General features: G+C 36.8%; 1 protein-coding gene across 5 annotated transcripts in view; it reads left to right on the top strand.

The window, feature by feature from the left end:
* USP34 (ubiquitin specific peptidase 34) overlaps nt 1–21,086 on the top strand; it is a 288,549-nt gene that overhangs the window by 168,019 nt on the left and 99,444 nt on the right. For all 5 annotated transcript variants that reach the window (XR_004443955.1, XR_004443956.1, XM_033239152.1 and 2 more), the window contains exons 28-35: nt 1,302–1,402; nt 1,597–1,806; nt 6,147–6,272; nt 7,762–7,884; nt 8,021–8,104; nt 9,563–9,649; nt 15,741–15,941; nt 19,715–19,797. Coding sequence is in view for 3 of the 5 variants with exons in the window: in XM_033239152.1 (XP_033095043.1) it covers nt 1,302–1,402; nt 1,597–1,806; nt 6,147–6,272; nt 7,762–7,884; nt 8,021–8,104; nt 9,563–9,649; nt 15,741–15,941; nt 19,715–19,797 (1,015 nt within the window). In the remaining 2 variants the exon portion in view is untranslated. The remainder of the gene's footprint in view (nt 1–1,301; nt 1,403–1,596; nt 1,807–6,146; nt 6,273–7,761; nt 7,885–8,020; nt 8,105–9,562; nt 9,650–15,740; nt 15,942–19,714; nt 19,798–21,086) is intronic.

Here is a 21,086-nt window from a genome sequence, read left to right as displayed (position 1 = left end):
AAAAAGGAAAAAGAACAAAAAAGTTCTGGGAGAAAAACTCAAGGATAATAGAAAGTTGAACTTCTGTACTAGCGATATAAACATTTAAACCATAATATGATTTTGGTGTGGGAATTGTTAAATGATACAGAATGGATACCGAAAATCAGTAATATGACTTGTTCAGTTTGGGGAAAGAAAAACCCCTTCTTCTAATATTTAGGATATGTTTAAAATGTCATATCTGCGTTAACAAATGGTAGGAAAATTTAGAAGAAAATAGGATTGAATGTTTGTCAAACCATTTTGAGGGCCAAGATTGAGGGCTAGAAATAATGAGAAAGGGAAAGAATCATAGATTTAGCTACACAATGATTAGCAATTTAGTTATAAAAAAAATTGTGCTTAAGGCAAATTGCCAATATGACTCCTCTTGGGAGAAAAACATATTCCTTCTCTGTGTTTGAAATATTTTTTCCACAGACCTTTTTTATTTATGTGAAGGGAAAGGTAATTTTAAAATGTTATATGTCATTATGAAAAGCAATAGCATTACCACACTCATTTTTCTTGAAAGTAATTGGTGTCCAGTGGAGTTTTTCTATATCGAATGAAATTTAGCAATAGTTTTAAAGTTTAAATTATTCATCAGACATTTAATTTTGCTTACTTTTCCTGCTGTAATCATTTTTTTCCCCAAAAAACTTGTGCATTATACATTACTTAATTTGAATGTGTTCTCCATTTTAGTGCTGGGAATGCATGTGTGAATAAAACACCTCTGCCCTTGTGGAACTGAGAATTTGTCATTCTTCCTTTCCTTTTTTTTTCTTTCTTTCTTTCCCTTTTTCCTTTGCTTCTTTTTTCCTCCTTCCCTTTCAGGATAACAAATATGAGGTATTAACAAGTGCTTTAAAGAAAGATAAAGCAGAGTAAAGGGTTAATGGTGAAGTGAAGCTTTTAGATTGGGTGGTAAGGAGCAAGCTCCCATTGGATGAGAGAATTGAAAGAGATGAGAGTCCTTGAGGTCGTAATATACTTGGTATTTTCAAGAAAGGGCAAGGAGGCCAGTTGACTGAACATAGTGTGAGGTAGGGAAGCTGGTGGCAAATGAAGTTGAAGGTGTAGGCAGTAAAAAGGACTTAGTACATTCTAGAAATATCTATCCCTAATCTATTGAGTTTTCTCTCTTTACCTTGGATCTGGAGGGTTGGAATTATATTTAAGCTTTACGTGTAGTGTGATTAATTGCTACAACTACATATTCTTATCATTAAATAAATTAATTCTTAAATTCATTTCCATGTTCTGCTGCTTTTAAGGAGGCCTCATGGGACCTGTCAGGATGATTTCATCTGGACACGAGTTAACAACAGATTATGATGAAAAAGCACTTCATGAGCTTGGTTTTAAGGATATGCAGGTACATATATAAAACGTGGTTTGAGTTTTAATGATCTGTTTATAATCATCAGTTGAATAGTCACAGATGTAGTTTAAAAATAGCTCTTATTACTTTGTTATATTAAAATTCTAAGTGATTTTATACTTCAGATTCATTGTTTTATTAAACCAAAAGCTTGATCTGCATAAATTTTTTTTCCCTGTTTTTTATAGATGGTATTTGTATCTTTGGGTGCACCAAGGAGAGAACGGAAAGGGGAAGGTGTTCAGCTGCCAGCATCTTGCCTCCCACCCCCTCAGAAGGACAACATTCCAATGCTTTTGCTTTTACAAGAACCTCATTTAACTACTCTTTTTGATTTATTAGAGATGCTTGCATCATTTAAACCACCCTCAGGAAAAGTAGCAGTGGATGATAGTGAGGTGACTATGTTTCATTTTCACAAATCTTGTTTTGTCTCTCTTTTGAGAGGATATAGTAACTTTAATACAACTGTAGATTATAAAATGTTATAAAATATAATTTTCTCACTTTTCTTGAATTTTTTTGAGATGGTGTCTCACTCTGTTAACCAGGCTGGAGTACAGTGGCATGATCTCAGCTCACTGCAAGCTCCACCTTCCGGGTTCACGCCATTCTCCTGCCTCAGCCTTCTTTGTAGCTGGGATTACAGGTGTGTGCCACCACAGCCAGCTAATTTTTGTATTTCTAGTAGAGATGGGGTTTCACCATGGTAGTCAGGCCGGTCTTGAACTTCTGACCTCTTGATCCACCCACCTCAGCCTCCCAAATTACTGGGATTACAGGCATGAGCCACCGTGCCTGGCCCTCAGTAATCTTTTAAGAGTAGTAAAATTGGTCTGGGTGCAGTGGCTCACGCCTGTAATCCTGGCACTTTGGGAGGCTGAGATGGGCAGATCACGATGTCAGGAGTTCAAGACCAGCCTGACCAACATGATGAAACCTCGTCTCTACTGAAAATACAAAAATTAGCTGGGCATGGTGGCACGCGCCTGTAGTCCCAGGTACTCCAGAGGCTGAGGCAGGATAGTCGCTTGAATCCAGGAGGCAGAGGTTGCAGTGAGCCAAGATTGTGCCACTATATTCCAGCCTGGATAATAGAGCAAGACACCACCTCAAAAAAAAAAAAAAAGGTAAAATTAAGAACCCATTTATTTGTTCATTAACTATTTAAGTACCTAACGTGATGCAGGCATACTGTTTTAATCAAAGTATTGTTTATAATACTTTGGTCTAGAAAGGGCTCTCTGAGGGAGACTGTATATAATCTGAGCTAGAAGGATGAAAAGCCAGTTAGAAAGATGAGACATGGTCTGGATAGAGTAATCTGGAGAAAGGGTTTCTGGGGAAATGCTTGATAAAAGGAGTTAGCCAGGTTTAGGAATTGTTACAGCTAGAAAGGAGAATGTGGAAGAGGATGGGAGAGTAGAATGAGAGGAAAGAAATTGGAAAGGTAGGCAGAGCAAAATAATGTATACCTTTTGTATCATTGTGAGTCATTTCCATTTTACTCAAAGTGGACCTCATTAAAAGATTTTAAACAGAGGATAAACACATGTTCTGATTTTTGTTTTATACCTAATACCTAATATACCTAATAAGTTTCTTTGGCAAAAATAGCAAAGTCAGTAAAGCATTTGATGTGCAAGTCCAGGAAGGAGTTGCCCTGTAATAGGGTGGCAGCAGTGGAAATAAATGGACAACAGGTCAAAGCATCACTTGGTGGTGTTGTGGGTTTTAGGAGTAGGGAATGAAGAGGAGAAGGAAGACAGAAATGGCATTGGGTTGCTGGCCTGTGCAACTGGGGGGGGATTCCATTTGAACTGGAGGATAGATGGATTCCTGAGGGACATCAAGTAGAAATGTCAGGTAATCACTTGGATATGTAAGTAAGGAGCTCAGAGAAAAGGTACAGTCTAGAAAAATGGTTAGTGAGTTATCACTGTAAAGATCCCATTTATTTTATTTTTATGTTTTTGTGAGACACAGTCTTGGTGTGTCACCCAGGCTGCAGTGCAGTGGTATGATCATAGCTCAGTATAGCCTTGATCTCTCCGGTTGAAGTGATTGCCGCCTCAGCCTCCTGCATAGGTGGAACTTTAGGTGCATGCCAATGTGCCTGGCTAATTTTTTAATTGCTTTGTAGACATGGTCTCTCTATGTTGCCCAGGTCGGTTTCAAACTCTTGATCTCGAGCAATCCTACCACCTCAGCCTCCCAAAGTGCTGGGATCATAGGCATAAGCTGCTGTGCCCAGCCTGAAGATGGCATTCAGAGGCAAGAATGTGTATGACATCACCTGAAGGAGCCATATTCAATCCACTGACTTTTAAAACAATGCCTTTAAATGGGCTTCTTCTTAGACATTTTCATGTATTCATATAGCTTATGCAGTAAATTACAATTTTGAGATTTAGAGGCAGGTAAAATGGTGGTATTCTGATGGTTTTCTCTGTGTTAGGCTAGTATTCTTTTCTTTCTTCCCCAAGATTCTTAAGCGACTTCTTCCCGTTTCCATGATGTGTTTGATCATGGATGCAGTGGGCTGCCATTGAGCCCTCTGTTTCTTATACCTCAGTTTCTCACATGATGGTACATTCTTAAATTCCCTAGAAATCTCCATTGTTTTTTCAAGCAAAATAGTCATTACTAGGTGCCCATGAAACCTCTGTTTTCTCACCTAGTGCTGGTGTTCTGTTCCATGTATTAGGGGAATAATGAGAGGAGGGGGACAAAAATTTTGCAGAAGGTTTTTTTGAAAGAGGAGTTGTTCAAATTGGGTCCAGCTACTGTTAAGAGTGAAGAGAAAAGCATTACAGATTTTCTTTATTAAGAAAGCAAATGACATGTTTGAGGAACTGGGAATATGAGCATAGTGTAATTTAAATATTAGGACAGAAAGGTTCACTGTAACCTATATCACAAAAGGACCTTAAAATGATTTTTTTTTTTTAAATCCATCATTATGGCTGGCTTTAAGCAACAAAATGAGCTCTTTTCTGGGCCTTTAGAAACAATTTAGATGTTTGTGTGGAGGGTATAGTAGAGAAAACCAGGACCAGTGACAAGAGATTCTGGGCTGTTATGTTAATAGGCTGTTACGTTATTCTGAGTAGTGAGGCTTAAACCAAAGGGAAAGCATTTCATTGTTTTAGCAGATTTTTTTTTAGACAGAGTCTCACTCTGTCCTCCAGGCTGGAGTGCGGTGATGTGATACCGGCTCACTGCAACCTCCACCTCCTAGGTTCCAGCGATTCTCCTGCCTCAGCCTCCTGAGTAGCTTGGACTACAGGTGCACACTACCATGCCCAGCTAGTTTTGTTTGTATTTTTAGTAGAGACAGGGTTTCACTGTGTTAGCCAGGATGGTCTCGATCTCTGACCTCGTGATCCTCCTGCCTCGGCCTCCCAAAGTGCTGGGATTACAGGTGGGAGGCACTGCGCCCAGCCGCAGATACTGTATTGAATCTTATTTTTGGCAGGTTGATACAGGGATTCTTTGATTCTTTGTTTGGCCCTGATGAGAGTTACACAAAAAAGAAAAAATAAAGTATCTTTACTGTGTATGTCTCATGAGACTTTCAGTCATAGAAGAACATAGTTATGCACACTTGGAAGATATTTTTCCTTCAAATCCTTTTTTGCATAGAGTTCAATATTTCTCTCTTTTTAGTGGTTATTTACAAAGGAATGATGAGTCATTTTATTGAAGAACTGAGGGCCGTTTTCCTCAAGTAAAGCGCCAGTGTTACTCGAGGGTTGCTTCTCTTTGTTCATCAAGCTTGTGAAAGACCAAATTTACCTTGAAACTTTCTAAGATTTCCTTGACATTGGAGAAGCACTTGAACCCGGGAGGCAGAGGTTGCAGTGAGTTGAGATTGCATCATTGCACTCCAGCCTGGGCAACAAGAGCGAAACTCTGTCTCAAAAAAAAAAAGATTTCCTTGCCATCAAAGTATACCATCTTTCTGCCATTATACCAAAAGAACTACGTTTCTTTTTATAGGGTTATAGAATATCCCTAGACCATATTATACCAAAGAATCACTATGACAGTAGCAGTAGTAATAAATTTATACTCTGTGGAAAATACCAAAACTGTCAATTTAGTTTTTACAAATCTTTTTACCTCTCAGGGTGGTACTTTTGATTTTTTTTAATTGCCTATTTCCTAAATGGTTTTTGAGACATTATTTAGCTTACTCTTGCCTTAGCAAGTTTCTGAACTCAGATTTAACAAATGGTAATGGAAGAAAATAGGTCTCTAAAATCGTTTGCTTTCTTCTTAATGTCTGCCTGAGACTGAAAAATGAAGTTTAGATTAACAAAATAAGAGAAACAGATAGGCTCTTTTCCTAAATGGAAGTTCAAGGATTTAATTCACCAAGTCTTTGTTGTGCTTAGAATAGTGACCTGCAAAATGGAAATAGATGATAGTCATATTGAAATTTGTTAGAATGGCCTTTAGACAGATGTTTTCACTTTTATTTCAAAAGTTTCCTGAGGAACATCATCAGTCTTAGAGGAAAGCTTTTCTAGAAAAATGTTCAGTAAGAAGTTGAAAAAACATTGCTTGACTATTAATTTTCTCAAATATTATGTATCATATAAGAAATGTTTCATTTCTCACTTTTCAAAAAGGCTAAAAATATTAGCAAATTTGATAAGTTTTTATGCAAAAAGTTGAACTTCAAACTTTTTTCTGATCTGTTTTGATAAAGCAGTTGTTCTTATTTGTGTAGAGCTTACGATGTGAAGAACTTCATCTTCATGCAGAAAATTTGTCTAGGCGGGTCTGGGAGCTACTGATGCTTCTTCCTACATGTCCTAATATGTTGATGGCATTCCAGAATATTTCAGATGAGCAGGTGAGGCCACAAAATCTGTTTACTCTCCTAGAGGCTGTTGCCAGTTTATATTCCTATTGACAGTGTAGAAGATTGCCTGTTGATGTACCCTTAGTAAATCTGAATATAGTTTTTAACCCATATAATAGGTAAAAAGTGCCACTTCATTTTAATGTTCATTTGTTTGTTTAGTGAGAGTGAATAACATAGGCTTGAATGCAAGATGAAGATGTTTTCTAAAATTGTTGACATTTTATAGTAGTGTTTTTTCACACTACAGTATGCTTTTAATGCTGTTTTTTGCTCTTAGTAACAAAAGTAATGTTTAGAGAAAATACACCGAGGTGAAATGATGTGCATCAATGTTTGTTTTGTATGCTTATACAAATTAACTGATGGAATTGGAGAAAATGAGGCAAATAAATTTAATATGTGTGTGGTAATTTTTTTCCATATGGACACCACCTCACGTGTGTTGGGTATCTTTGTAAAGTCTTTAACATTAAAGACTGTTTTTATTTATTTATTTATTTATTTTTGAGATAAGGTCTGACTCTGTTACCCAGCCTGGAGTACAGTGGCGTGGTCTCAGCTCACTGCAGCCACAGCCACCAGGGCTCAAGTGATCCTTCCTCCCCCAACCTTCCCCAGTAGCTGAGACCATAGGCGTGTGCCACCATGCCTAGCTCATTTTTGTATTTTTAGTAAAGACGGGGTTTCACTGTTTTGGCCAAGTTGATCTCTAACTCCTGACATCAAATGATCTGCCCACCTCAGCCTCCCAAAGTATTGGGATTATAGGCATGAACCACTGCTCCTAGCTTAAAGACTGTTTTTAAAATTTGTGTAATAAGTAGTTTATTTGAGGAGATCTCCAAAAGAACTCCTATAGGATGAATGAAAAAACAAATGTCCTAATGTTACGCTAATTCTAGGATTTGGAACATTATCATGTGATTTTGGGAGATCCAATATCTCACATGACTTGGAAGTCAAGAAGATGGGCTCTTGAAAATGCCAAATGATGACTTACAGTAGCACTAGTAATAGCATTTCAAAGATGCACATTAAGTGTGAATTACATTATTTCATGAATTGATAGTAGAAAACAGCAATGTTCCTGAGTTCATATATTTGTATGACTTTTAAATATGTAGTTGTAACTATTAAGTACAGACGTTTAATTCATCACCATCTTTAGAAGTTTACCCACTCAACTAGACTACAATGTTGTTTCTTCTTTTGTTTGGGAAGATTAACAGTTAATTATTTTCCCATGCTGCTGTTTGTATATTAATTTTATTAGTTTTATTTTCAGAAAATTTAATGAATAATTGATATTTTAAGCATACCATTTGTACCAGTTATATAACTAGTCTTCATATATTTTAATATGTTTCAAAGTATATATAATATTTTGAGTTTTTATGTAGTGTCAGTTTGTTTAAAGTTTTTCTTTTTTGTGTTCCCTGAGTAAGTTGGCTTGAGAAACATGTTTTTCTAATTTAAGAGTAATGATGGATTTAATTGGAAAGAACTTCTCAAAATTAAGAGCGCCCACAAGCTATTGTATGCTCTGGAAATTATTGAAGCACTGGGAAAACCTAATAGAAGAATAAGGAGAGAGTCAACGGTAATTGCATTTCCGTTATTATCATTAAATGTTTGTATTTTCTGTGGAGCAAAATTCTGTAATGTCTTTTCCATTCTAGAATAATTCTTCCACCATTCTGCCTTATTTTTTTTTTTTTTTTTTGCCGTTCTCGTAGGGAAGTTACAGTGATCTTTATCCAGATTCAGATGATTCAAGTGAGGATCAAGTGGAAAATAGTAAAAATTCCTGGAGTTGCAAGGTTTGATCATATGTGTTTTTCAATGTATTGATAAAAATAATTTATCTCCAGTTTTTCAAAAGTGGGTACCATAATTCTTCATTGTTTTAAACTAATAATACTATTAAAGCATAGTTAAAAAATCATGTATTACTTTAAGTTGCAATAATGTAAACTGAGATTATTTAATGCCTTGATGCTCCTATTTTTAGCTCTGATTTTCCCTATGTTGAAATACTGTGAGAGGCCTGGCATGGTGGCTCACGCCTGTGATCCAGCACTTCTGGAGGCTGAGACGGATGGATCACTTGAGGTCAGGAGTTTGAGACCAACCTGGCCAACATGGTAAAACCCGTCTCCACTAAAAATGCAAAAATGAGCTGGGTGTGGTAGCACGTCACCCATAATCCCAGATACCCAGGTGGCTGAAGCAGGAGAATCATTTGAATCCAGGAGGTGGAGGTTGCAGTGAGCTGAGATCGCACCACGGCACTCTAGCCTGTGCAGCAAAAAAAGATACTGTGAGGACATCCCAGTGTCTAGGACTAAATGGCTAATGGAATACAAAGACGTTTATAGCCTTTTTCAAGTGTGTATGTGTGTGTGTGTCTATGTGTGTGTGTATATATATATTATATATTTATATATATCTATATCTATATATATATATATATATTTTTTGAGACAGAGTCTCGCTCTGTCACCCAGGCTGGAGTGCGGTGGCGCGATCTCTGCTCACTGCAAGCTCTGCTTTCCAGTTTCATACCATTTTCCTGCCTCAGCCTCCAAAGTAGCTGGTACTACAGAGGCCTGCCACCACACCCGGCTAATTTTTTGTATTTTTAGTAGAGACGGGGTTTCACCTTGTTAGCCAGGATGGTCTCCATCTCCTGACCTCGTGATCCGCCCGCCTCAGCCTCCCAAAGTGCTGGGATTATAGGCGTGAGCCACTGTGCCCGGCCTCAAGTGTATGTTTTTAACAATTCTTGTTTGTTTTATTTTGTTTTGTTTGAGACAGGGTCTCACCTTGTCATGCAGGCTGGATTGCAGTGGCATGATCATGGCTCCCTGCAGCCTTGACCTCCTGGGTTCAAGTGATCCTCCTACCTCAGCCTCCCTAGTAGCTGAAACTGTAGGCACCAGCCACCATACCCGGCCAAATTTTTTACTTTTTGTAGCAATGAGGCCTTCCTATGTTGCCTAGGCTGGTTTCAAAGTCCTAGCCTCAAGCCATCCTCTGGCTTTGGCCTCCCAAAGTGCTAGAATTGCAGGCATGAGCCATTGCACCCACCCTTAAATTCTTGGAAGTAGGCTCTATCTGATTATTTTGTATAGAAATTATTTTGGTAATTTAAATGAAGGAATATAGTGTAAATAAAAGATATGTAATATTTTACATATCCAGTTACTTGAATCAACAAGCATTATTGCATTATGTATCTGCTTTTCTCTTACTATTACTTTCACAATTGCCTACAGTTTGTTGCTGCTGGAGGGCTTCAACAGTTACTAGAAATTTTTAATTCTGGAATTCTAGAGCCTAAAGAGCAGGAATCATGGACAGTGGTAAGTGCAAATTTACTGTTTCAACTAGTTACAGTAGTTACCGCATTTGATACACTTCACCGCATTTGATACACTTCCATTTCATCAGCAAGTATAGCTTTTGCCATATAGTTCATTATAATGAAGTATGGAATATAGCAGAAATGAATTTAAAAATACCGAGTTTGATAAACTAACTATGGAATAAGCGTTTTTCATGTTAACTGTATTAAAAATTCTTATGATAAAATTAATTACTCTAAACTCTGGCCAGTTTATAAACATGTTTTCTTTAGGTTGATAAATTATATATTAATATTTATATAAAGTTTGGTTGCTTTTTAAAAATTTGGTTTACATCTTAGGTTTTTTAAAAACTTTTTTGTTTTGATCATTTCTTCCTTTATAGTAGTAATACTAAAAAATGTGTTTCCAGACCGTGTTGACTGGCTTACATTAAGATGGATATAGAAATTGAGAGTAAGCCTCTAGAAATTTTTATAGCAATTAGACATTGTTTCTGTATTTTTATAATACTTTATAAAAGTATTATAAAGTGGAATTTTTTTTTTCTGTGAACTTGCATGAAAAAATGGAAATTTAAAAAAATGTTTCTCTACCACTGTGATTTGAAGAAGTACTATATGAAAATAAAATTGCTTGTAGAATATTTAAATCTGCATAATGATATACAAAACTGCACAGGTCAGTTTCAAGCTCAATGTGAAGGACATTCCATTTTCTTCCATCCCAAAACAGTTTAGCATTATCAAACATTGAATTCAAGTATTTTCTTAGTACCTGTGTTTGTTTTGTTTTGTTTTGAATTGCCTTCGAACCTAGGAGTCAGGTGTAATGATTTGACATCAGGTACTCTTATGTCTAAATGTTTTAGCTCATCAGCTATCATCAGTGTTAGTGTATTTCACATGTGGGCCAAGACAGTTGTTCTTCTTCCAGTGTGGCCCAGGGAAGCCAAAAGATTGGACACCCCTGCACTAAAGGTTTTCTCTGTTTGTTTTTCTTGAAATTATGAATACTTTCCTGAAGTATTATTAATAACATTTTATTGCCAATATGTGGCTTTTGTAGCTTTTTAATGCCTAAGATGCAAAGCATGTCTAAGAAACGAATTGCTTCCAGGTCAACTGGTATTTCCTGTTTATAATGCATCTCTCTTAATATTATGAAATACTTCTAAGTTTAGAATTGTTCTTATTCCTTTTTTTCTTTTCAAATGAGTTCAGTTGAAGTATACCTTTAAAATTTTTTTTGAGATATAGTTAACATGCAATCAATGTACTTCTCCAAAATGTAATGTTTTTACTATAGTCACAAAGTTGTGTGACCGTGACCAGCATCTAATTCCAGAACAATTCTATCACTTCAAAAGAAACCTCCCCCCAAACGCTTTAGCCCTGGGCAACTACCATTGCAGTCTGCTTTCTGTTTCTGTGGATTTGCTGATGTCATTCTGGACATTTCCTATAAATAGAACCATACAATATATCGTCCATTGTGACTGGTTTCTTTCACTTAGTCTATTTTCAAGATTCATCCTTGGAAGTAGCAAGTGTCAATTCATTTTTTTATAGTTATATTACATGTTTATCCATTCACCAATTGAGAGGCATTTGGGTTATTTCTACACTTTGACTATTGTGAGCATTTGTTTATGAATTTATGCATGGATAATGCATTTTCACTTCTTTTTGGCATATGCTTAGGAGTGGTATACATTGCCAATACTTAAGTGGTATTTTTTTGTGATTTCTAACATTTACATTTTCCCAGTGCTAAGGATCTTGAGCAGCTTTTCATGTGTCTGTTGACCATTCATAAGCATGTATGCATGTATGTGTGTGTACATGTATATACACACACATTCATTCATACATCTTTGGCAAAATGTTTGGTCAGTCACAGCTGAATCCAGGGAGTGGAAGATTGATCAGTTGGTGAACATTTGCATTGTTGCCAGTTTGGGGCTATTATCAATAATGTTGTTATAAACAGTGGTGCCTTGGGTATAGAGTGCAATTTCTGGGTCCTGTGGTAACTTCTTTTTGAGGAATTTCCAAACAGTTTACCAGAGCTGCAACATTTTACATTTCTGCCAGCAGTGTGTGAGGGTTCCAGTTTCTCCACATCTTTTCCAAGACTTGTTAGTGTCTTTTTTTTTTTTTTTTTTTTTTTGAGACGGAGTCTCACTCTGCCGCCCAGGGTGGAGTGCAGTGGCCGGATCTCAGCTCACTGCAAGCTCCGTCTTCCGGGTTTACGCCATTCTCCTGCCTCAGCCTCCCGAGTAGCTGGGACTACAGGCGCCCGCCACGTCGCCCGGCTAGTTTTTTGTATTTTTTAGTAGAGACGGGGTTTCACCGTGTTAGCCAGGATGGTCTTGATCTCCTGACCTCGTGATCCGCCCGCCTCGGCCTCCCAAAGTGCTGGGATTACAGGCTTGAGCCACCGCGCCCGGCCTGTTAGTGTCTTTTTTATTTTAGCTATCCTAGTGTGTAAAGTGGTACCTAGTTGTGGTTTTGATTTGCATTTCCTTGGTGACTAATGAGGTTGAACATCTCTTCATGTGTTATTGGCCACTTGTTTATCTTCGAGTAATGTCAATTCACATCCATTACCCACTTTTAATTGGGTTGTCTTTTTGTTGATTTGTTAGAATTCCTTATGTATTTCAGATACTGATTCCTTACAGTGCATGTGATTTACAAATGTTTTCTCCCATTATATGGGTTGCTTTGTTCCCTTTCTTGAGACTACCCTGTGATTTACAAAAGTTTCTAATTTTGATGAAGTCTAGTGTCTGTTTTCCTTTGTGCTTGTCCTTTTGGTGTTGTATCTACAAAACTGTTACCTAATCCCCTTATGCAGAGATTGATGACTCTGTTTTCTGTTAAGAGGTTTATGGTTTTAGCTCTTACTTTTTTAAGTCTTTGGTCCATTTTAAGTTAATTTTTGCATATGATGTGAGGTTGCAGTATACTTTTCATGTAATAATGCACTCATTTTAAAGAGTGAGTTTTGAAAAATGTTTAGTGCTCTAACATCCAAATAAAGAATATTTCTTTTTTTTTTTTTTTGAGACGGAGTCTCACTCTGTCACCCAGGCTGGAGTACAGTGGCGCGATCTCGGCTCACTGCAAGCTCCGCCTCCCGGGTTTACGCCATTCTCCTGCCTCAGCCTCCCGAGTAGCTGGGACTACAGGCGCCCGCCATCTCGCCGGCTAATGTTTTGTATTTTTTAGTAGAGACGGGGTTTCACCGTGTTAGCCAGGATGGTCTCGATCTCCTGACCTCGTGATCCACCCGTCTCGGCCTCCCAAAGTGCTGGGATTACAGGCTTGAGCCACCGCGCCCGGCCTGTTAGTGTCTTTTTTATTTTAGCTATCCTAGTGTGTAAAGTGGTACCTAGTTGTGGTTTTGATTTGCATTTCCTTGGTGACTAATGAGGTTGAACATCTCTTCATGTGTTTATTGGCCACTTGTTTATCTTCGAGTAATGTCAATTCACATCCATTACCCACTTTTAATTGGGTTGTCTTTTTGTTGATTTGTTAGAATTCCTTATGTATTTCAGATACTGATTCCTTACAGTGCATGTGATTTACAAATGTTTTCTCCCATTATATGGGTTGCTTTGTTCCCTTTCTTGAGACTACCCTGTGATTTACAAAAGTTTCTAATTTTGATGAAGTCTAGTGTCTGTTTTCCTTTGTGCTTGTCCTTTTGGTGTTGTATCTACAAAACTGTTACCTAATCCCCTTATGCAGAGATTGATGACTCTGTTTTCTGTTAAGAGGTTTATGGTTTTAGCTCTTACTTTTTTAAGTCTTTGGTCCATTTTAAGTTAATTTTTGCATATGATGTGAGGTTGCAGTATACTTTTCATGTAATAATGCACTCATTTTAAAGAGTGAGTTTTGAAAAATGTTTAGTGCTCTAACATCCAAATAAAGAATATTTCTTTTTTTTTTTTTTTTTTGAGACGGAGTCTCACTCTGTCACCCAGGCTGGAGTGCAGTGGCGCGATCTCGGCTCACTGCAAGCTCCGCCTCCCGGGTTTACGCCATTCTCCTGCCTCAGCCTCCCGAGTAGCTGGGACTACAGGCGCCCGCCATCTCGCCCGGCTAATGTTTTGTATTTTTTAGTAGAGACGGGGTTTCACCGTGTTAGCCAGGATGGTCTCGATCTCCTGACCTCGTGATCCACCCGTCTCGGCCTCCCAAAGTGCTGGGATTACAGGCTTGAGCCACCGCGCCCGGCCAAGAATATTTCTATTAAGAAGTTCCGTCCTGCAGTTCTGCTATTAATTTTTCTTTCTCTGCTTTCTGTTACAATAGGTGAGATTTTCATTTTATAGAATTTCATGTAATTGGATCAGTGCAATATGTACCCATTTGTATCTGGCTTCTTTTATTCAGAATGCTTTTTGAGGTTGTTAAATGTGTATTAGTAGTTGGTTCGTTTTCATTGCTGAGTAATGTATTCGTTGTATAGGTATACCACAATTCATTTATCTGCTTACCTATTGACATTTGAGTGGTTTGTAGTTTTGGGTTATTACAAATAAAGGTTCTGTAAACATTCACATACGGGTCATTTGGTATATGTATGTTTTTATCTCTCGGATTAATGCCAAGTAATGAAATTGCTAAATAATATGGTGAGTGGAAGATTAACCTTTTAAGAAGCTGCCAAAGTGTTTTCCAAAACAGTTGTACTATGCAACATATGAGAATTTCATTTACTTCACATCCTTGCCAGAAGTTGATATGGCCAGGGTTTTAAAATTGGAGCTATTCTAGTGGATATAGTAGTGTTATCTCACGGTGGCTTCACTTCTCCTTCCCTCATTACTAATGATGTTTAGCATTATGTTGTGTGTTTGTTGATTGTGTATTTATCTTCTTTTGTGAAACATCTTAGTATATAGTTGTGAGATGGTCTTTTCCCTTAAACATTATGGAGAAGTCTTTCTCTGTTGTATGTATGGGGACAAGCCCCACACACATGCTATGGCTTACTTTTTTGTTATACTGACAGTATCTTTTAGGGGAGAGGTTTTAATTTTAATGAAATTTGTATCCAGTCTACAAATATTTGTTCTAAGGTCACGAAGACTTTTCTCCTCTGCTTTCTGCAAGTTTTACAGTCTTCTTTTACATTTAGTTCTATAATGATACATTTTGCATTTTGTGTGTGCAATATTGAATTTTTTTCCTTCTTCATACGGCTATTTGGTTTTTGTAGCACCAATTTGTTGAAAAGACTTTTTTTCTGTCTGAATTATCTTGCTATCTTTCTTTAGTTCAGTAATATGGTATTGTTATTATTGCAGGAAGAAAGTACTGTTTCCTGGTATATTTGTATAGGAATATATTTGGCAGTGAAATCAGGAAAGCAGGAGGTTAAGAGCTATTGAAGAAAAAGCTGTGAAAGTCTCATCTTGTACATAAGTGATATTCTAATTAAAGAAAGTACACTGTTATTACAATTGAGCTTCCAGTCAGCTGTAAATTTTATTTTTTATACATACTAAACAATATTTAAAACAAATTTTAAAATAAAATGAATGTTTGTTTTTAATGTGGTCATGGAAAGTGCAAGATTTTCGTTTGAATTATTTTCTAGAATTACTAAGAATTGCTTTGGTCCCTAAGTTTTAAGAGCCTGTGCCACTTTTGTGGAGAAACAGCATAGAATACTTTGTTTCTCAGTTAATTTTACTGATAAGTAATATCCTTGGCATCATTTTAACGTTTAAAAAAATTATAAATTATGAGCAGTATATTTTTCAAAAATCTCGTAGCTCTTATTAACATACATTTTTATGATGCCTTCATTAAAGAAATGAAAGTGTCATTTCCATTTCATTAAATACATCTTGTATACCCTCTTTATTTCTAGATAATTTTTCTTAATTTTTATAAGATTGAATTGTTACTGACTATAATATTTGAGCAGCGAAATTTTTATAGTATGTGATTAAGTACTAGCTATAATGATTTTTATTTTCTGGTCTTTTAATCTCAGAATTGTATAATGGCCATTCTAAATTAATGGAAATAGGGAAATTACCATTTCTTTTCATTTACAGTGGCAGCTAGACTGTCTTGCTTGCTTGCTGAAGTTAATATGCCAGTTTGCAGTAGATCCATCTGATTTGGATTTAGCTTATCATGATGTCTTCGCCTGGTCTGGTATAGCGGAAAGCCATAGGAAAAGAACCTGGCCTGGCAAATCAAGGAAGGCTGCTGGTGATCATGCTAAGGGTCTTCATATACCACGATTAACAGAGGTAAAGTGCAGAAGTTAATGTTTAATTGTAGTGATGAATTCCATTTATATTTATAAACTGAAGAAATATGCTAATGCTTAAGAAATGTATTCTAGATTACTGTGACTTAACCTGACAGCCAAACTGATGGCATTGTTTTAAAGCAGTAGTGATTATGAAGCAGTAATGCTTTTCATTTCATCATCCAGAATGCAGAAATGAATCATGTGCCATTTTAATATCTGTGAGACTGAATTTATTATTTGGACTCAGTAATTCATATACTTTGAGGGTGCATTTATGAAAACAGAAGCCATAGTTGGTATTTCAACATAGGCAATTTAAAATAGGGAATCGGTTTTACATGTATGTGTTACAAGGCTTTAAAAGCAAAAGGGAATGATGAGATAATCCAGATAAGGAGCCATTTACCACCCCTAGATCTTGTGGAATATTAGGGAAGTGGTTGGGTCATCAGAGACTTAGAAGCTTGCAGGAGGGATCCCTTTAAACTGGGGTTTAGGCCTCTGAGAAAGCAGTTATGCTCTTATGCTCATCTGCTAAGATTCTCAGAGGGGACCTGATAAAGCTGGTGCTAGGAGTGCCTAAAAAAGCCAAAGGCTGCAACCAGCTGTCTCTTCTAGGTAAATACTTTCAGATAAATGCTGACAGAAAAAAAGAAAGGAGTCTCTCTAGTATCCTAGACTGGCACAACCTAATAGGAAGCCAACTGGTGAAGGAAGAATTTGGTTTTTGATATATTAGCCCTAGCATAATAGAACAAGTGTATAAGAGGGTGGATTTCGAGATGAAGGAAAATACAGTTGGCCCTTGAAAAATAGAGGAGTTAAGGATGCTGATCCTCCATACAGTCAAAAATCTGTGTATAACTTTTGACTCCCCCAGAACTTAACTACTGATAGCCTACTATTAACCAGAAGCCTTACCAATAACATAAACAGTTGGTTAATGCATATTTTGTATGTTAATACTATTATATACTGTGTTTTTTTTTTTTTTTTTTTTGAGACAGAGTCTGGCTCTGTCGCCTGGGCTTGGAGTGCAGTGGCCGAATCTCAGCTCACTGCAAACTCCGCCTCCCGGGTTTACGCCATTCTCCTGCCTCAGCCTCCCGAGTAGCTGGGACTTACAGGCGCCCGCCATGCCCTGCTAGGTTTTTGTATTTTTTAGTAGAGATGGGATTTCACCATGTTAGCCAGGATGGTCTCGATCCTCTTGACCTAGTGATCTGCCCGTCTTGGCCTCCCAAAGTGCTGGGATTACAGGCTTGAGCCACCGCGCCCGGCCTATATACTGTATTCTTAAAGTAAGCTAGAGAGAAGAAAGTATTAAGAAAATCATAAGGAAGAGAAAATATATTTTCTGTTCTTCAAGTGGAAGTGAGTCATCATAAAGGTCTTCATCCTTATGGTCTTCACACTGATTAGGCAGTAGAAGAGGAGGAGGAAGGTGAGGGGTTGGTCTTGCTGTCTTAGGAGTGCCATAGTTGGGAGAAAACCCAGATATAAGTGGATCTGTGCAGTTCAGACCTGTGTTGTTCAAGGGTCAACTGTATTAACCAGGACATCCAGCAATAAAAATAGAATGTTTTTGATTGTGGATTTTGTAATCACATATTTGCCTTTCCAACATCTTCATCAGTGAGCTAGGAAGTAGGGAGTGATCAAGATGTGATTTTAGGGAGATCTCATTCTGTAACCTTTTGAGAACCTCACCTCATATCTACCCAAGAAACATCAAAGTAATGAATTGTTACTGATAGATTGTGACGAACATAAGGTTAAAACGTACTGGTATAAATGGATAGCTGAAGCAGATTTCCTTTTTGGAATTTTGGGGGTTAAATGGGAAAAGTGATCTCTGCCAGTATTCCAAATAATTTACATCTAATAAAATTAAATATATGCAGAGTACAATATAATCTGAATGTATTCTGCAGTGTTCTGTGTTGTGAACTACCACTTTAGTAACCTTACTATAATGTTTTCGTCATTTTTTTTTCAGAATAAAGTTTCAGGTTATAGTAATGCTCTAATTGTGATCCTTTCCATCAACTCACTGAATAATTTCAGTGTTTATTGACCTTTATTAGCTATTTCCTTTTGAGATTTTAATAATACAGATATACATAAGTGTATGTGTAAAATACATGTGCACATTTATGGAGTTTTATAGGTTATTGGTTTGTGTTTAAAATAATATGCAACTACAAGCTTATTACAGGCACATGCCACCGTGTCTGGCTAATTTTTGTATTTTTAGTAGAGACGGGGTTTTGCCATCTTGGCCAGGCTGATCTCAAACTCCTGACCTCAAGTGATCTACCTGCCTTGGCCTCCCAAAGTGCTGGGATTATAGGTGTGAGCCACCGTGCCTGGCCAATGTTAATTTTTTTTAGTTTAGAAAAGTTGTATGTTACATAGTTTTGCATGAATGTATTTCCCAAAATAATTACAGCTTAGTATGTATATCTAAGATCTATGGAAATAAAAATTTTTGTTGCGTTAATACCAAAGACAGTCATCTAATGTTGATATACTGTAGGTAGTAAGCAAGAATACTAACTTATTTGAGTTTACCATCATTTTTCCATGTGATCTTTTTCATAGCATTTTAGAAAGTTACTTGCAAAATTTAGCCTAAACATCAGCTTTTCTGGAAGCTTTCTCACTTCTGCCAGGGACAGGTTTAGTTGCTGCTCCCTTCTTTTGCTTATTTGCACATTGTATATACTTGTGTTACCATGTTTTCTGTAGCTGCCTGCCCCAGTGCAGAAACAGTGCCTTATGAAGTATGTGCACAGAATGCCTTCCAACCTGCAGAATGAATTTAATAATTCATTAAGTTAGTGAATTATTTTCTCCCATTATGTGGAGGAAGAACTAGAACTGAGAAATTCCATATATATTAGGATCATGTAACCTGAAGCTGAATGTTGAGCCTCAGGATTTTGAATCTAGAATTCATGCTCTGTACCCGTGGTATATTGTATTGCTTTTTAATTTTTATTTCAGGATGGTTGAGGAATCTATTACTACTTGATGTTTTTTAAAATATATTTTCTTCCAAAGTAAAAACATGTTTAATTCTTCACCAACCCCTTCCCAAGAAACCACTGACATATATGTCTTTCTCCCAATTCAGTGGTATGCAGAGAATCTATGAATCGAATGTGAAGACTATTTTTGCCCCTATTTCTCAATTCTTAGTAATTTCTTTTTTTTTTTTTTTCTTTTTCTTTTTTTTGAGACAGATTCTCATTTTGTTGTTCAGGCTGGAGTGCAGTGGCACAATCTCGGCTCACTGCAGCCACTGCTTCCAAGACTCGGGTGTTTCTCCCTTCTCAGCCTTCAAAATGGATGAGACTATAGACATGCACCACACACCCAGCTAATTTTTGTATTTTAGTGGAAACGGAGTTTCACCACGTTGGCCAGGCTAGTGTCAGATTTCTGGGCTCAAGCAATCCACCCACCTGAGCCTCCCTAATTGCTGGGATTACAGCAATTACAGTGAGCCACCATACCCAGCCTACAGTTGCTGCTCTTAAGTGTGATTATAAAATTCTGGTTTTCTGATTCTTGGCATTTTTACAGTATTTTCAAAGAATTCTTAAGACATTCTTTATTGTGTTACAGATAAATGTCAGTAATTTGGAATTTTGGGTTAAAATTTTTTAATACACATCTCTTTAGTAACTAAGTCATGAGTGCTTTTTGGGGGTTTTCCTTTTGCTGTATTTAAATATCTTTTAAAATGTTTTTGTTTTAAAGGTATTTCTTGTTCTTGTCCAAGGAACCAGTTTGATTCAGCGACTTATGTCTGTTGCTTATACGTATGATAATCTGGCTCCTAGGTATGCATTTAAAAATATATTTTATGTGTTCATGTATAGCAGGAATATAATGTTTTAAAACTTTATTTTGAAAAATTTTAAACTTACTAGAAAAATTTGGGGGATATTATGAAATCTCTCATACCTTTGATCCAAATTTACATATTATTAACCTCTTGCTAAAATTTGTCTTGTATTTATGAGTCACATGTTTTCTGTGTTTACATGTTTTCCTGAATCTTGTGAGACTGAATTGCAGATATCATGACTGTTTACCAGTACTTTGTTGTGTATCTCCTAAGACCAAAGACATTTTCTTAAGTAAAATTTTTAAATTTATAAAATGTAACATTGACATATTATCTAACATATAGTTGGTATTAAAATAATCCTATTGGTATTCTGTATAACAGTATTTTTCTTCAGGATCAACTAAATGTATTGCATTTAGTTGTCAGTTCTTCTGTTCATCAGAGATAACATTCTCAGCCTTTCTCTCATGATACATTTTCAAGTAATACAGGCCAATTATTTCATAGAGTGCTTTTCAGTTTGGGTTTTCATGATTAGCCTTCATGATTAGATTCAGATATTTTTTAAAGGACTCTTAGGTTTAGACTCTAAATCATTATAACCTATGTGTTTGTCATAAACATCTCTTTAGTATCTAAATCATGAGCACTTCTTGAATGTTTACTTATCTCAGTCAATGTTTTATTCATTCAAATTTTGTTTATTAAATCTGAAGTCATTTGGTATTTGCTGTAAGAAGATTTTACCAGTGATTCTTTTATTTGGTTTTTTATTTTGAAGCATACAATGTATTTTTATTGACTAGACACCCTGCTGTGTAATAGATCTCAAAACTTCCTGCTCTATCTGTAACTTCATACCCTTTGACTTAGACCCTCTGCCCCACCCCACCCTAGCCTACCCCACCTTCCAGCCTCTGGTAATCATTATTCTACTCTCTTCTTTAATGAGTTTGACTCTTCTTTAGTGAGTCTTTACATAAATGATAAAAAATATAGAACAAATAAATAATGGAACTCTCTTAAAATATAGTCTCTTTTGCAAAAATTAACTGGGTGTGGTGACACGTGCCTGTAGTCCCAGCTATTGGGAGGCTGAGGTGGGAGGATTGCTTGAACCTGGGAGGTCAAGCCTGCAGTGAGCCATGATCATGCCACTGCACTCCAGCCTGGGCAACAGAGTGAGACCCTGTCTCCTGTCTTTTAAAACACATAAACACACACACTCTCTCTCTCTCACTCCCTCTCACTCTCACTCACTCAGTGTCTCACTCTGTC

This window comes from Trachypithecus francoisi, unplaced genomic scaffold, assembly GCF_009764315.1.
Source record: "Trachypithecus francoisi isolate TF-2019V2 unplaced genomic scaffold, Tfra_2.0 Lachesis_group17, whole genome shotgun sequence".
Classification (NCBI taxonomy): Eukaryota; Metazoa; Chordata; class Mammalia; order Primates; family Cercopithecidae; genus Trachypithecus; species Trachypithecus francoisi.
The sequence above is the reverse complement of the archived record's forward strand: the minus strand, read 5'-3'. Positions and strand labels throughout refer to the sequence as shown.